Source organism: Populus trichocarpa, chromosome 1, assembly GCF_000002775.5.
Source record: "Populus trichocarpa isolate Nisqually-1 chromosome 1, P.trichocarpa_v4.1, whole genome shotgun sequence".
In the NCBI taxonomy this organism is placed as follows: Eukaryota; Viridiplantae; Streptophyta; class Magnoliopsida; order Malpighiales; family Salicaceae; genus Populus; species Populus trichocarpa.
In genome coordinates, this window is record NC_037285.2 from 1,836,376 (window position 1) to 1,854,783 (window position 18,408).

At 35.0% G+C, this 18,408-nt stretch overlaps 2 protein-coding genes across 3 annotated transcripts; both read right to left on the minus strand.

Moving 5' to 3' along the window:
* Positions 1-9,799: 9,799 nt before the first annotated feature.
* LOC7496009 (uncharacterized) lies at positions 9,800-14,066 on the minus strand. The gene is made up of 7 exons (XM_006368534.3): positions 13,501-14,066; positions 12,349-12,677; positions 11,783-11,935; positions 11,522-11,614; positions 10,604-10,662; positions 10,373-10,466; positions 9,800-10,092 (listed from the first exon to the last, which is right to left on the minus strand). Exons 1-7 carry the CDS (start codon positions 13,913-13,915, stop codon positions 9,871-9,873), a joined length of 1,365 nt encoding a protein of 454 aa, XP_006368596.2. The 5' UTR covers positions 13,916-14,066; the 3' UTR covers positions 9,800-9,870.
* A 1,045-nt stretch (positions 14,067-15,111) lies between these two features.
* On the minus strand, positions 15,112-17,852 carry LOC7487015 ((+)-borneol dehydrogenase 2). 2 transcript variants are annotated; one of them, XM_002297722.4, is made up of 2 exons: positions 17,687-17,852; positions 15,112-16,205 (listed from the first exon to the last, which is right to left on the minus strand). In XM_002297722.4, the coding sequence occupies exons 1-2, from the start codon at positions 17,728-17,730 to the stop codon at positions 15,407-15,409; spliced, it is 843 nt and encodes a 280-aa protein (XP_002297758.1). In that variant the 5' UTR covers positions 17,731-17,852; the 3' UTR covers positions 15,112-15,406. The 2 variants fall into 2 exon arrangements, with proteins under 2 accessions (XP_002297758.1, XP_024449507.1); XM_024593739.2 differs by lacking the exon at positions 17,687-17,852 and adding an exon at positions 16,558-17,666.
* Between the last annotated feature and the right edge of the window lie 556 nt (positions 17,853-18,408).

Genomic DNA, 18,408 nt, shown 5'->3' on the forward strand with positions numbered 1-18,408 from the left:
AATTGTACCAAAAAAAAATTAGTTGAGCTAATGTATTATTTGATCCAATTAAAAACTTATTGTAGATATGAGTCCAGAATTTTCCATGTAAACCTGCAAAAGCAACGATGCAAATGACACCAACTTATGTAAACACAAGTGATGATTAAATGCCCTGACCCATTATCTTTTCTCTCATGACATAATTACCCCCTCCATTATCCAGATGTGGGGTCTCTTTTCCATGAAAAGTGAAATAATAAACCTAAGTTCAATGTAAATACACAATCTCTTACTCTCTTTTTTCCCCTTTTCAAATTGTTATATTTATGAAAAATTGTCTTTTCAAAACTTTTTTTTTAACTAAACTGAGATTATAACATGGTATATTTCATTGGAAAAATAAATAATATTAAACCTGCCTAACCTAACTCAATAAATCAATCTAGAATATATTTAGATTTAATGAGTAAATCTAGAATTTGAATTGAATAGGTTTCAAAAATATAAATGAAAGATGATCTGACTAAATTTAATGAATCAATCTAGAATTTGAATCGAATAGGTTTCAAAAATATAAATGAAAGATGATCTGACTAAATTTAGATAATTTATTAAATTAACTTGTGACAAGATTGATTAGGTCCAAATCTGATTTTTTTAAAAATAAAATCATGATTTTTTCACTTTAAAATATCTAATAAATAAATAAAATTAAAACAACATCTTTAAACTAACACAATCCATAATAACTAACGGTCCCATAGCTAATGCAAGCCATGTCCCCTGCGTACAATGATAATTGATGGCCCATAACTAACGATCTTCTCCACATATTTTTCTCAATTCTGCTCAAATGGTATTTGAAGAGAATCCATGAGACCCCATTTTCTGGGATGGAATTTTCTGCAAGAATATACTGTGGAGGATTTTTCCTGTTTTATATTATCAGCTGTTGACTGGGTGGCCACCAGCACCACGATTGGGCGGTAGAACTTTACAAAAGACGAGCAATGGTCGGCAAGATTAGGCTGCTTGGTGGGGTCTATTTTCTCCCTAAAGGTCCATTTACAGACGCTCCTCTGCTCTATCTCCAATGAAAAAAGCACGGCGCCATTGATAAAAAGACATGAGACCCTGAAGCAATTGATAATCTTTGCTCGCACGGCACAGGCCCATGCTTGAATTCTTTTTTAAGGTCCTTGCTTTTTTTCTTTTTTCTTTTTTCTTTTTTATGAGGGTCAAATACATGCTTATAAGCTCAAGTTGATGAGTCGAATAGAAACCCTGAAACGAAGTTAATTTGAATAAAAACCAGGTTTTTAAGCTGCCACGGCCTGAATTAATAGATCTGGATTGACCTGTCGGGCCGGGATTTCTGAATGTGATTAAACCATTGTAACGAATTTGGTGTCCCACTGGGAAATTCAAATTGCAATGTGTCTGCTTCGAAGGGTGAATTTTATGCAAGAATTAGAATAGGGCTTCATGACTTTCAAAATGCACATGCACATACGGACAAGTTCAACTGAGATTTTGGACAAATACTGGCCAAAATCTCGAAGATTTACAGGCGAGTTTAAAAATCATTGTTGGACTTTAGCTGATGAGGGTCTAGACTTCAAATTTGATTCAAAAAAATAAAAATTCAAGCAGACAATGTTGTAAGGAGACGTATCTGTGTGCTTGCTGTATGTAATTTGACTTGGCTGGTGTTCTAGCTTAGCATGGGATATGACTCGGTTCAAAGTCTAGATTGCCAGTTTATTTAATTTTTTAATGAAATAATATCGTTTTATATATATATATATTAAAAAAAAATTAAAACAACTTTGTTTTGGATAAGAATTAAAAAAATAATAAAGTTGATTTATTCAGATTTTTTCGGATTTGATTGAGTTTAATATCTATTTTTTATAACAAAAATAAATCTCTTGTCCCAAGTTAAGATATAGACTCACGATCACGATCATCAGGATGATTTTTTCAATTAAATTAGATTTAATAATTATGCTCTAGACTCCCTATAATAATAATAATAATTTCCTAATAAAAAATCTCTTCTCGGACCATACTTACATCATCCAATAGTAAACCAGATTCGAAAAATCTCAGCAACCCTACATGGCGATGTCGCTAACACTTGATTAATTAGCCAAGGTAATAATTAAAAGGTGCACTATTTTCCTCAAAACCCTAAGTTACTTTAGTTTCCCTAAATGTGAATCACCTTACAAGTTAATTAGGGCTTACTTTCTCAAGTTTTGTAGACTCCCACCGACACCGATTACCCTTTTGCCTCTCCTTTTGCTAAGGGTCACAGCTTTTTGTAGGCTCTGATCTAATGGCTGCTAGCACTGCAGTTTCGTTTCAAACACTGTTCACAAAAAAAATATTTATCAACATTGATAATTTGATATGGCCATGATCCACTATCAAGCTTCGTTTAAGGGTGGAGATCTTCTGGGTGTGCCCTAACAAAAACAAAATAAGATATTTCATGACAAAGTTATTAAACTTCGGTCCAAAACTAGAGTTATAAATTGAAAAAATTAACTTGGTTTAAACTAAAATGATATTATTTTTTAAAAAGTAAATTAATTAAAAATAAATTTAAAAATTTAATCAAGTTTCGATTGAGTCATAAGTTGACTTGCAGAGATAACCAAATCAATTTTTATCTAATTTAATTTGAAACTCAACTCGTGCTAGGTTATGAGTAGATAGATCACTAATTTGATTCGTTAAGCTGAATTGATTTTAAAACACTGCTATTTTGATTAAAAAAAAATTCAAGATATTAATGAAGATATGCATATATTATATTTCACTAAACATTATTCAAGCCTATCAGATTCATGTCGGTCAGCAATTAGTGCTTTTTGTATTCATATTGATGTAATAAAATCATAAATTCTAAAAGCTCCATCCATCCAAACAATTTGCTATCTCATATATAGCACTCTTTTATCACCATGGTTAATGGGGCATATGATCTCTATGACCTTCAAAGACTCAGACTTTAGGCTAGATCGAGGCCATAAAAATTAAAAAAAATTAATGCATACCCTAGTTAATTTGGTGTGGATGGTTTGTTGCTAATTTACATAATAATAATAATAATAATAATAATAGACAAATAGATTGATAATAAAAAGAAATTATGAGCATGGGTCCTCAAGACTCCCCTACAATTGACAATATTTATTGCTGGTTCTCTATATTTTGGACAAATTCAGCCTTGAATTCTCCGATGATGGACAGAAAGAGCATGGCCTAGACACCAGTGGACCACTATACAGATAATCCCATGCCTTGTTTCCCTTCATAAACAACTTTTCAGAGACTAAACAGTCCAAAAATACTCAAAGCAATGATAAGGATTGCAACCTATATATATATATATATATATATATTACACGAGTCGATGACTTGAATAATTTATAAGCTTTAAACACCACGTCTCTTTTCTTCTCAAGAGAGTCGTTTTTTTAGGATAAAACCCATCTTGCAAGGTGGAGACATTATATATATATATATATTTTTAAGAGGATCAAGATTAGTAAGACTTTTCTATGGAGGAACAAAATTTAAATTTTACTAGTTTTGGCTCTAAAATCTTAAATTATTCAAGGGATCAGATCCAGGATTATTTTTTTTCAGGGATCCGGGGCCCTGCCAGCTTTCCCCTAGCTACGCCCCCTGCTATCATGAAACCATAAAACTTATTATTAGATAATACTCGTCGGAGGTTCAGTGCTTGTTTGGGACCTCGTGAATATTGTTTTTTAATATATTTTTTGTTTAGAAATAAAAATAAAATAAAATTAGTGTGATCATGTAACGGAACTAGGCCGACAGCATCATCAAAAAATAAGGAGTTGTGAAGGGGTTTGGTGCTTCTTTTGCAGGTCTAGGGCGTGCAATATCCATGCCATGAGAGTTTGCAAAAAAAAAAAAACAAAACTAAAAGACAGGTCTTAGTGGTATGCATGTAACATTCTGTTGTCTGATTCTGATACACACTTCCTTTGAGAACTGCCAAATTTTCCCGTGAAATATCCCATGTTATCTTGTTCCCTATATTCATTCAAGTTCTTTCTTTTCTGGATAATGCTAGTTTTATTATAATCATCCTCATCTCAATTCCCTTCTCAATTCCCTTGTTGCCACTACGTGAAATTTTGGCTTACTGCCAATTTTTGGTTCTCCTTACAAATGAAATGTGGAAAATGAAACCCTAAATGGATGTTACTTTAATTTATATATATATCATTGACACGCTGGATACGCGGGTGGGGGTCTACTATCAAGAGTCAAACCACGGGGGAGAGCTCGTTAACTCGAGATCCCTAATCGATTGTATATTTACATGTGTATTGTATCCCTAGTTGATTGTGATCTTTTCCTCTAGTTAACTTCTTACACTTGATTACTTGATTATTGACAGCTGAGCTAGGAGCTCACTTGCCTAAATGGATGTTATCATTTACATGCTGATACTTTTTCTTGATGCTTCCAAAGCAGTAACTTCCAAGCTCTTGTCACTGTTGCTTGCTTGCAACATTCTTGAAAGAATAGTCCATTTGATAGTGAAGATTCTTTCTTTCCAGGAAATTACGATGCTCGTGTTGCTATGGTGCCAGATGCTTAAAAGAGAGTGCTTTTTCATAGTGTAAAGCATATAGGGACTGAAAGTTGATTAGCTAATTAATTACTTAAAGAATTGGTTTGACAATGAGTAATTGCTCATTGGAGATTGATTGTAAACCTAATCAATGATTAATGAGATGCATAGCTTAGCTGATTAGACTGAGGGACCAAAGCAACTTTAAGAGAAGAAAAAAATAAAAAGAGATTGAGAGTAACTTTCAAAGATACAGTGCCATCTTTAGATACAACCAAGAGCATGGTTGTCATACTCCATCAAGTAGTAGACTCGGAAAAAAACTTGGATCATTGGATTATTAGATCAACATTTGAGTAATTGGGCAAACTCATGTCTACTGTTGTTATTAAAGCAACATCATTTTGTTCTTTTTTTTTTTAGTTGTTAAATTGACTGGATTTAACTGGTTTAACCGAATTACTAAAAATTAATTCAGATCGAACAGGTTTTATGAGGTCAATCGAATCATTAAAAATCCAAGTTTTATGAGGTTAATATTTTATGTAGTTCAACTAGAATTTTAGGCCGAGTCGAGATCTCGAGTTTTTCCTAATCAACTTGCAGAAGCTAAACCGGGTAGCATAGTCAAGGAGAAATATTTTATCAAGAATCTACTTTTTGTTTGATGCATAAGTAACATAAGGTTTCTTTATCTCTAAAAAGAGAAGTTACAGGTGGCTTCCTAAATGCAATTGCATGCAAATAAAGCCACGAAAGTTGTACAGAATGGATGAGAAGATGTCAAGTGCCAAATTTGGTGATGAAGACAAAGGCTATGCTGTGGAGACTTGACAGGTGACAGCCACAAACATTACCAGCAAGTTTACCATAAGAACTCTACATCATAAATGTCACTGGGCCAAATGTTTAAGATTCAATGGTGAATTATTAATTTTCTGGTGAGAAATCCTGGTTGAGTTCTTGCAGGCTGAATTTTATAAACAATCAAGGTTATACCAACCATTGCTTAAGAAGTCAAGGATTAGATGATCAACTGCGATGCTTTAAGGGCTACCACTGTCAGATATTGAAGATAGGTAAGATGAATAAGCGGGGATCAAGGCACCTAATCACTTTTTGGAAAGGAAAAATTAAAGTGTTTGGTAAACCTTTTCAGAATCCATGGCAGCATCTTTAGGTGGAGTATGTTTTCATTTAATCAGACGAGGAAGACAAAAATCTTGTTGGGAATCTGCTTTTTGTTCGAGGCGTAAGAAATATGGCATGACTGGAAATGTGTGATGAGCATCTGTTTTCTTCTAGGGAAAAATTCATCTACTTGTGAGCGTCGACTGTTGAGTGAGGATCCTAGCCTTCACCTGATCAATAAAAAAAAATAAAATAATATCATTTTAAATTTTTTTTAAATAAAATGTTAAAAATTAAGTTGATACGAGTCAATCCCCAACTAATTAGAGCTTGAGTCGGGTCAATCCAATGTAGGTCTTGTAAATATTGTGAGGACTCATGGGAAAAAAGAATTATATTCCGGGCATGGTCACCTACTTTGATTGGTTGATGATGAGGTTAGTTGTACCAGCACTTACTAGCATAAGAAATAATATGTATTTGTGTAGAAGGAATGATTTGAGTATTGAAAATTTATTAAGAAAATCATAATCTCTAAACTTAGGCTTTGATTGTCACAAATTGCCTTTCAGTCACCATCTTGGGAGTCAAAGCTCATCTCTATATCAGGAATTGTTTGGGAGTGCTTTGGATGTAAAAAAATGTTGTAAGAACCCTAATGACCTGGTAGCTGTATTGGAATTAGAAGCATGGTGCCGTGATTTGAGTCTTGACTTAAAAGATCTTATAGTATTGAGGTTAAATATAATTAAATATGTGATAATGGCCTGCCTGGAGCTGCTTTAGTGACTGCAGAAAACATACTATGGCGCTGTGGAAATAGAATGGACACACACACAAACATTTCCAACCTCCAAAATATAACTGTGGTAAGAAAAGTGATTCATGCAGCAAAACTCAACTAGTTAGCAACTAAGATTTAGATTATTGGAGTTGATTAGAGAAGATTCACAAGCGAAGCAGGGGCAACACCATGTACAATTGCTCAGCCTGCTTGCATCTCTGCTTGATTTCTGATAGAAAAAATGATTAAACAGGATATGCTCATGCTCTTTAACAAGCTCATTCCAAATATGAGGACACTTTCTACAATATCGTCTGCGTTTGTTTAGAGATGGATTAAGCTGGAAGAGGGGGGCAAAACTTAACAGTCATGTTGTATTATTAGGCAAAAAGGTGAGCAGAAAAACTAATCAAATTGAACAAGATAGGATTCATACAGATATGTGAAGGAGAGAAATGCACACAATTATTCAGAAATCATTCATGAATTATTGGTACAGTGATCAATCAGTTGTGAATCTTCCATGATTGGGCTACGTGGATGCTTTTATAGGGATATTTATGGATCAAAGGGACATAACTAAGCCCAAGAAGAGACATTGGTCGCATAGAGTTATTCGTCTGATGAAAAAACTCATAATTTTCAATTTGATAATTGAATCATGCTTAAATTTGACCAGAAAATTTTAAAAGTCTAATTTTATAGGAAAGCAATCAGATAAAGCACTAAAATTTCAATTTTTTTTTTTTTGTGTGTAAAAGCCTATTTTAATAGAAATTTGTGTTCTTATGCTTGTTATCTCTTTCGGTTATTTGCAACTATTGGATAGACAATTGTTGGGTATACGACCAAAGTCCCATATTGGCTAGAAATGGGGAGGATCATGGGTATATAAGGATGGACAAATATCTCCATTGGTATGAGGCATTTTGGGTATAGCCCAAGAGCAAATCCATGAGGGTTTAGGCTCAAAGTGGACAATATCATACCAATATGGAGATAAGTGGTGTCCATAGTTCCAACAAGTGGTATCAGAGCCAGGCCCCAGAGTTAGTCATGATGGATGAATCCTCGGAATGCCGAACAAAAGGTGGTGGGCCCCCAATCATGATGTAATCCATGGATCAGCTCTATTGGATAGGCGGTGTGCTCCAGATGCTTCATGGACGTGTCCTGATCCCAACACGGTGAAGAGGAGTTGACCTAGAAAGAGCAAAAACTCTCAAGTCAGGTAGTGCTCTCCGGATGCTTCATGGACGTGTCCTGACCCCAACACGCTGAAGTAGAGAATGAAGAATCCTGGTTGGTAGAGAATGGACGGATGAATGATCGGTTTGAGGGGAGGCTCGGTGGTCCTTTGTTCGAGGGGAGGATTGTTGGGTATACGACCAAAGTCCCACATTGGCTAGAAATGGGGAGGATCATGGGTATATAAGGATGGACAAATATCTCCATTGGTATGAGGCCTTTTGGGTATAGCCCAAGAGCAAATCTATGAGGGTTTAGGCTCAAAGTGGACAATATCATATCAATGTGGAGATAAGTGGTGTATATAGTCCCAACAACAATGACATGTTGGATATAGTTACAAAAATAAAACAATGATAGAACACATATCACCATAATTAAAGCTGCAGATTAACAGTAAAGCACAAAAGCAGAAAGCAGCCTCGGTACATAGTCCTTGTGAGTTGGAGGCAGGAAGACAACTTTTGGCCAAAAAGGGAGGATTATCAGGAACATGGCAGGTAATTGATTGTTTTGTTTTTGGCATCCTAAATCTTCAAAATCAAGGATGTTTGCTTTCTGCATAAAGGATATGCACTGAAATTAAAATACTCAATATTGCTTTCACATGAATTCTTCTCTTTAAACCATGCAACTGGCTGAGAGTACACGACTCTTGGAAAGAATAAAATAAACACACAAAAAAAGATAGAATTTTTACTGAAAAGGGTCTCACAATTATATTTTATTACGGAATATTTTTCTTTTTGCCTTTCCAAAAAGTTTACAACTTTTTAAATAAGTCAGGAAAATCAGAATTTTAAATCAGGAAAAATAACATAAAATCTAAAATTAAACTAAAAATCCAAAAATAAAAGGAAAAACAATGAATTTTTCTCAAGCAACATCTTCCAAGCCAAATCTTAAGGTCTTTCAAATCTCAGCTAGTTATAGTGAGCCGACTCCTATAGAATCAGGTTTGTAGAATTTCCTGATTAAATTTGAGTGTAATTCAATATTCAGATTGAAGTTATAGGTTTTTTTACGAGGCTATTCATCTTGCGCGAACTAGTCACCTATTAGGCTTAGCTCGGTTTTATCCCACTACCCAGTAAACAAGTCTACTAGAATTATGGCAGATTCATAAGTGATTGTTCATACCTATATTCTTCGAATCGTCCACATCAAGTTATCTAAATGAACTGTGAGAATTTCATTCTGTTGATGGCATTGACTCGCCGTGAATTGAGCTTACAAAGAAGTTGCAGTTGCAGGAGATAAAAAATAATCAGAAGAAGCCCAACTTCCGAATCATCTTCTATTTAAAATCTTGATACTATAAATTTCGTTCACTTTACAGAAACTTTATGGTGGGGATGGGTATAACGATGAATGCGGCAGTGATTGCTCTATGATCTTTGTTCAAATCCAAGAGAGAATTCAAAGGCATAAAAACACTATCCTGCTTCATAGGTCCAACCAGCAGCATACAATGCATCTTTTCTGACTTTCAATACATGGTACGTAGATACTGATCAGCACAACAATGGTGATTGTTACAAGAACAAGATCACATAGTGAATGTCTGAAACTACAGAAAGGAACCGCAATATCCCTTTAGAGAGCTTTGCAATCTTCGCATAATCATGCATCATCTTCCAACCACTCCACCTAGCACTCTTGTTCTAATCTATGGAAATGATTGAACAAGTTTCACCCTGTTCTATAAAGCATTAGTACTCTTCCTAAGGGAAAAAAATCTCTCACACCAACCATTTACCTACCTGTCTCCTCGTTGTGTGCTTACCGACAGAATCATTGCACAATAAGTGGAGCTAAGTGTTTCCCAGGAAAGCTTTCCACAACTAGGGCTCCTCCCACTTTAGGATGCCTGCCAGATCTCCTATTTCATCACTAGTAATCATCAATTATTTCTCTTGATAACACTAGTGCTACAATCACTGAGGCAACTATTAGCAGGGTATTGATTAACCATGAATCAGTCAGAAAGGGAGAGATATCAGGCCACGATATGAAATAAAGAATCAAGATAAAAGTTAATCTTTCATCTAGATTAGGAGATGTAGTTATTAATTACATCCTAGTTGCTAGTTACAAGTATCTAGTTTGTATTCCCTCCCCGTAAAGCAGCAAACAGAACCATAAAAATGGGAGAAACAAGAAAAATCATATATGGGAGGGCTTGATTCAATACACCAATTTCAATTCCAGCCTCTCCTTGAGGGTAGCTGGTTTTATCTTCAACAAATTTCTCAAAATAGTACTGGTAGCCTGTGCTTGTCGGCGAGAAATTTGAGCCTGTAAACTTCAACTTCTCCATGGCCTACAGTAGGTTAAAAGTTTTAATGATCAATTGAAATGCCTAGACATGCAAAACTCAAAAAGTACAGTAACTATTAACTTTTGATCATGCATCAACATGGTTTTGGCAACTTTACGTTGAAAATTGCAAGCTTGGTCTGCACGCAGTTCATTGTATTTTCAGTTGTCAGTGTTTTGAACTATTCAAGATGTTGATTAAAATAGGTGCAATTTCTTTTGAATATTTGAAGTTTCAGGCATGCATAGAAGCTCTTTATTAGCCCTACTTCAGTGTTAATTACCTGGAAACTGAACATAAATTGCCTTGCTATCTTGCTCACTTTAACATTTGGATGAGACTGGAGTTTTTCATACATAGCACGAGCCTCGTTTGGTCTGTCAATAATCACAACTGCTTATTACCGATATAGTAAACAAACATTGTAACTTTTATCAGACGATTAATACCCAGTCAGATAGGCCATTCGAACATATATTAAGAATCGAGCTGACAATTGATAAAATAAATGTACCTGCTGAGTGAATCTTGACAGATTGACCACTGCAAAGCAGCTAACCCATGAAGTTCACTCTGCAAAATCATAATGTCCGTAATGAAATATAAGAACGATGCAGTTCGTTTCTGATTAGTTACCCCCACATCAAAGAAGAAGGACTGTCTATCCTAACTTTTGAAACAAGATTCAAGGACCATTGTCAAAATCACAACTTCTTTCTGATTTTTTAGCTGAGAATTATGTTGAGACATTTTCCAAGGAACAAAGATACAGATTGACAGAATAGGAACCGAGTATCTTGCACGAAATTCATTTTCTGCTTTCCTAATTCAAACTGGAAATTGCTTCTAAGAACACAAATCTAGAAATTGAGAAACATTGAACTGAGCATTAGAAACAAATTATTAAGTTTTATGTGAATACTTGATCGTATCAGAAACATCAGCCAGGTCTAACTATTATGAACTTGCATTCGCAGAAACCTGCATGCAGGGAAAAGGTACAGAATATTGCTATGCTATGGTCTGTAAACAAAAATTGACACCGATGTAGCTCTAAGTTATGATTTTAAGAATGTCTGAGGTTTGTAAACATTTTTAATCAAGATCTCCATAGCTCATAAAAAATGTGGCATGTTGGTTATCTGTCCTCGCAGGACTCAAAACTTTAAAGTCTTAAGCTCCTGGAAAATGTTCATCTCACCAATCATTTAGAATGGCCAAAACATGTATGCTGATGAAACCTATCTGAAACAAGAACCATCCAGTATGTCTGATTGGGAATTTGGATTTAGCCATTTAAAACTTCAGCAAGATTTGGAGAATCATTTCACAAGACTTGCGTTGTCAAGTGACCCAAATGGAGTACCATCAGTCAATTCAAGCTCACTTGCATTACCAAAACAGTTGTGGCTCACATCTGATGTAAAATTACCTTAAATGGCAACTTATCCAAAACCATTTGATAGTAGGGTAGCGCGTCATTAAGCTTTCCAGAATCCATCAAGGAGTCGCCATCCTTCAAGGCCTATAAACCTCAATGACTTGAATCAGAAAAATGGTCATTGGATAAAGGCATTTGTAATCTGATTGATATTCTCTGTAGTTTTCATTAAAAATTGACACTTGGGAAACTTCAATGCTATTTCTTTTTGGTCTCGTAGAATGAAAGTCGGATTAAATGAAGGGAATATACCTTTTCACACTCCAATTTCACGTTTGGATCAACATTTAAGCCAATGCTCTTCCTGTAGGCAGCTATTAATTGCTTTGTGCGCTCATCCTTAGCAGCTCGTGCTTCTGCTGTTTCAAGCTCATCTCCAGGGCGAATAGTTTTTCCACCACCAAACTAACACCCAAGAAAGAAATATCAGAAAAAGCTGTTAGTAAGATTAGTCCTTTTCCAGAAAAAATGAGAACCAATAAACTTCCATCAATTATTTCTTCATCAATGACTTATGAAAGAAAAATATTTTTTGTCCACTTAAGTGATTCAAGTTCTGCCTAATCTCATTTGAGGACAGGTTAACTTTTCCTCCTAATTAATTATTGCATTTTATCAGTTTCTTAGCAGCTGCAATATAGCGACTTCAAACCATTTTTTCCACTCCCATTTACTTTCTCCGCCTCAAACATCCAATTTATCTTGAATTTTGTATTTCTCATGAAGTTACTTTCTCAAAGCAGTAACACCAACAAAAGTTAAGAGTTGGAGATTATAATGCACTTCAGAATTTTTCAAAAAAACTATAATTAGCATACCGTCTTTGAAATGTTTCCAGGTCTAGGAAAGACACCCCATGTAGAAACCTTCGGCTTGTAAAGATCTGGATTATCTTCTTGGGTAGGCTTGGACGTCAATGTAGAGGGATCCTCAAATTTGCTAGTGTCCCCGACAATTATTTCTACATCAGGCAAGTTCCCTTCTGAAAAAGGGTCTGTGATTGGAACCAATCCAGCAGGTAGTCCCCTGCCCTTTTTCTTATCCGCAAATTCAAGCCCCACAAAATCAATGCTTGAGATCGACAGTTTTTGTTCTTTCTTCGACGTTTTATCCACCACTCCACTTCCTAAATTCCGTCCCTTTAATCCTAAAACAATCATATGCACATTTTCAGCAGACATTCCACTTCCATATACTTATTTCTAATTAGAACAAAAGATCCTGATGATATTTTCCCTTCTATTATAGCACAGATTTGAAAAATTAAACATATCACCAAGTTTTGAATCATTTATATCGATAAACCTTCAAATCAATAGAATGTAGATTCTCTTTTTCTCCATTACTAAAACTTAGTTGAAAGATGAAAGCGAAAATCTAAAAATGAAGACCCTGAAATTGGTTTCCATTTATAAGCTTCAGCCTCTTACACTCTTTCATTCTTTAGCATTTGGTTACTTCTCTGGACAAAAGAGATGGAGATAGTTGGGACATAATGGACATGTCCCCTTGTCCTTCTTGTTTTAAAGTCCAGAAATTCACTTCAAAATTATCCTAGATACGGATTTATTTTTATGTTTTTTTCACCATCTTTACAACTAAACATGTTGATATCCCTTCTATATACATCGCTTATGTGTCTAGAGACACTAACCAATCGCAACCCTAGAAGAACAACTAGATATGGCAACATCATCTTACTATTAACCACAACAAAACCTTCTAATACAGAGCTGATAACAAAACGGCATTATATGATAACAACATATAAAGCTGAACACAGCAACTAGGCAAATTGGCTATGTATGGCTGATCAAGGATCCACTGTGTCCTGTCTGTTAACACACTGTGGCTAATTTACCAACTAGACATTGTTAATGGAGGCAACATAATAAGTAATCAATAATCATCAATTATCCAACTGAATTTAGCTAAATCTGCCAACTGAAAATTTGAAATAAATACCATACCTGAATTTGTTTTACTATCTGCAATACCTTCCACAACACCACTGCTACCAACAACTCCTATATCTGTCTTGTACTCCACAGCACCCTTAACAGGATCTGACACTTGCTTATTTTTCTCAACAATCCCAATTATAGAACCACCAGAATCCTCAACTGGGTTCTGCTCAATCTTCACATTCTTGCTGGTTTCAATGGAGTTTCTATATGCTTTAGCCTTCTCAAAAGCAAGCTTTACAGGGTCCACAGGACCTGGTTCGGGATCTGGTGGGTTCTGTGAGGAGGGGTTTGGAGATTCAGCATTAGAAGAGTTGAGAGAGAGTGAAACTTTGAATGGAGAGGCTTTGGAGGAGAAAAGGGTAGTGGGGTTTTTGGTGAGAGAAGATAGCCATGAATGTTGAACGTGAAGAGAAGCCATGAACTGGCTCGTGTAGGGACTTTTTGTTTCAGGCTTTTAGAACAAAGAGGGCGTTTTGCTTGTGAGGTGAGGAAGATAAGTGGCCATTGCCTTTTCTTTAGTTTCTGGTTTTTTTTGAATTACTGTTAGATAATGGTAGTTATTTTTGGAGGTTGAGTTTTCAAGCTCACCTCTCTAACTATTTCCTTTCCTTTTATTTGCTTTCTTCCCTTTTGGACTTTTTTTTTTTCTCAAGAAAGTAAGAATTAATTTTTCATTCCAAAATAAATTATTAATTACCTTTGTATTAAAATTCAATCCAGCAAGTTAACAATAACTCAAAAGCCAAATCTAGTCCAAGTCAAGTTTCTTATCCAATCAATTTTTTTATGAACAGTATCATTTTATTATTAAAAAAAATCTAAATTGATATAATTTTAATAAAAAAAAATAAAAAATTATTCCACTTATCAATGAGTTGAACCGACCAATCCCTACCTGAACCGAGTTTTATAACTATAAATTTGTAGTTTGAGAGTTCTAAAATATTATTTTTTGCTGTGTTTTTAGTTTTTACATGTTGGCTTTTATATTTTCTTCTCTTTTGCACTCATTTTATCGGTGAATTGTTCTTACGTGGGAGCAATGGAATCAAAATTGTGGATTTTTTTTTTCATTTTCCTTCAAGAATTGATGATTGTTGAATTGATATTCATGGGAAGCCACAGCTCATCATAGTATGCAGTCATTTATCCTACAACGAAATTCCACAGCTAAAGTAAAATCACAAACAGATTTGTGAATGAAGTCTCAAAGGATGTCATAGCTCCAACCTTCAGGATTTCTGAGAGAACATTTCTCAAATCAGTTCTTTTGCACACGCCTCTCTGAGCAAAGTGATCCCCTACTCTTCTTCATATCCAGCAATTAGTAACACTAATGTCTGGCAACTAGCTGTTCCCTTTGCCATATGTAGTTAAGAGAACGTCGTAAGAGATCTGGAAATGGGCATTTGGTTCGAGGGTTGTGTTTGGTTTGTGTTCCAAGACACAAGAGAGATATAGAATAAATCTATGTATGAGAGATTTTTTGAGTGGAAATCCTCTAAGTCGCCATTGTCTCTCTTCTATCCCGAAACGGTAACCAAACTTTACTCTAGTTATTTACAAAGATGCTTTACAGGAGTAGAAAATATCTTCAGATTTTGGTACAGCATATTGCACTTGAATTCAAATTCACTACTTCCAAAATGGTGAAGTGAAACAAATATGGTTCATGCAAGGAATTGAGCAACAAGTCCAATTAGAATTCACGATGATCAAAACATGGAGGATTAGTCTTGAATCATACCGAATGATACAGAAATCAAGGTGCAATCTACAACTGACAACATTTGTTTCTTCTTTGTATCAGCTGCTGTCCAAACCTACTAGAAGCTGTGACACCAAAAGACTGAGTTGTCAATCTCAAAACCACCTAAGACATTGCAGTATGCCTCAAGAAAATCACTCGTCATCTGAAGACACGGAGTGAGTGGTTTGTGCACGTGAAGCCCCCATCAAGCATTAGATTATCCCCACTTATGTACCTTGCTTCATCACTTGCTAGGAAGAGCACGGCATTGGCCACATCATCAACTGTCAATTCCACACCTTGCAAGTTAGCATTCCTCCCAATAAAAGAGCGGAAACCTATTAAGGCATCCTCAGTCCTCTCATCCTCGGGCAAATGAGCCACAGCCAAGCTTGTCGCAACTCCATAAGGAGAGACACAGTTTACGCGTATCCCATGTTTTCCTAGTTCAGCTGCAACACTTCTGGTCAGACCCAATACAGCATGCTTTGACCCTGTGTAAGCATGTGGGCCTATACCCCCTATGGCACTGGCAACACTACAGAGAGAAACAATTGAACCCTTATTTAGGGGGATCATAATCCGTGCTGCATGCTTCATTCCAAGAAAAACACCCTTCACATTTACATCAAACACCTTTTCAAAGTCTGATAAGGCCACCTTACGGATATCTGGACAGGGGGGACCTCCCAGCCCAGCATTGTTAACCATAATATCCAATGTTCCAAATTTATCAACAGTAAAGTCAACAGCTTGGCGAACATCATCCTCTATTGTGACATCACAATGGATATAACAAGTTTTTGGCTCACCACCAAGCGACTCGCAAACATTTTGTCCAAGGTTGTCTTGCAAATCAGCTATGCAAACTTTTGCACCATGTCTGCAAAATAGCCGGGCAATGCTCTCCCCAATACCGGTAGCTCCACCTGTTACCAATGCTACTTTGCCCAATAACCTACAAGAAAAGATATGCTAGGTCTGATATGGATTCCAAATAAATAGATTAATCCCGATACTAGAATGACACCAAACATGCCAAAAGAGAGATCCCAATTCAATTAGGGTGCCAGAAAGACCTCTTAAGACATAGTTATAAAATGTTAAGAACTGTGCAGCAAGATACAATCCACTAGTAGATGAATTGGATGGTCTGGCTCTTTTGATGTCAACAAAGTAGCAAACTTTTATGGATTATCCTTCTGTCTTCTTGGAAAGTTTCGATTATGTAAAAATATTTCAGTTGGTATATAAGTTCCAGCATACCAGACAAATAATTAAAACATGAAAGTAAAAACTAAATCAAATACCACATATGGAAGGCTTCATTTATCAGCAGCTCTCCTTTCAAAAAGAAAATACAGCATGTAGACACTCTGAAATGATTCAAAATGAGACTCATACAATTGAGATTTCCAAAGCATCGTCATATCAACTTAAATTTCAATCAGATTATTTCTAGCCACACAGATTAGAGTGAGCAACAAGGCATGAAAAACGGTTAATCTTACACAGTTAACACATAGACCTGCTGCTATTTCAAACTGAAAATGAACATACCAAGTCACTCATATAAATTTGAAACACGCACCCAATACTATATAGTCCATGGTAATTATTTAAATTCGAACTTTAAAACACAAACTACAGAACCTTGATTTTAATTTAAAGTAGGCACAAATTCAAAATCTCTAAGGACATTAACCCACAGAGAAGGACGATAGGTACTTCGTGTGTGAGAGGATGAGCATCACAGACAGAAGAGAATAACAAAGCACAAGCAAGTCATTGCAAAAGCCTCTTCCGCAAGGTGATTTCGGATAATGAAGTGAAATATGATAAGTTACAGTCAATTTCTTTCTCACAAACGCAAACTTATATTACACCAATTTGCATCAGATCATGGCAGACAACAAAAAGCAGATTTAAAGCATTGATAGAAATCTGGAAACATTCAATAAATCCATGGTTCTCTAACTTATATGAAACTAAAAACTTCTGAGAAATGTTTATGCTCTTTTACTCTATAAAACTAAGAAATCAAACCACACTTCAAGGCACCCCTGAATTCCAAAAGGGAAGTTCATATAAAGATACAACTCTTCAACAAAAAATAAAAAAGAAACTAAAAATAATAATATATTATAAAACAAAAAATGAGCTGATCAACTATGAAATTGACTACGAGGGTTAATAGCAAGCTAGCAAAAGTTCATTAAAAGGCTAATTAGTCCGAGTGGTTGTATTAAACTTAAATTAGCTATCACCATTGGATTCCCTAGGATTGATGTCAAACCATGAACATATACAAAATTCATCAAAAAATTCTCTTCACAAAAAGCAAGAATCTTTCTTAAAGGAAAGCAAGTTACAGTGGAAAAGAAAAGAAAACCATTTAACACTAAGGTCAAAAGGGAGATGACCAAAAGCTCCTTTTACCTTAGAGGAGAGAGGGATGAGTCAGTGGAGCTTGCGGTGGCCATTACTGGAGAGCTTTGTATGGTGCTGGCCAATGATGGTTGAAGACAGGATTTATAGATGTGTTAGTGAAAGGTTTGATGGAGACAGCCAGTGGTGTTTTCCTAGGTAGCTCAGTTTTATAAGCATAATGAATTTAAGAATATTCGTGATTCAATCAAACAATTAAAAGTATACATAAGAATATAAAAAATGGGCACTAGTATTACGACAAAACAAAAAACAAATATTAAAAAAATTAATATAATCTTCAATTATAATATATATATATATATATATATATATATAAAAATATAACTAAACAATTATAAAATAAAAAATTATAATCTTCAATTATTTAAAATTCTTGATTTTATTATTTATTGTGATACTTATTTTCTAAGCGTGATGGTGTTATTGAACATTCGTTTGATTTTTTTTTCCTTGAAAAGAATTCCATGCATTGATAAATAAGAACATTATATATATATATATATATATATATATATATATATATATATATATATATTGAGGATGGTCCACATTGGTCGAAGAATTATTTGATTATTTATAATATTATAAGAATTAATTGATTGTTTTAAATAAGTTATGGAAACTAAGTTATAATTATAAACTCATTAATTGGTAGATGTTACTGCTTCTCACACTTTTGTCTCAATCGCTTCCAAACTTGACAGCAACTT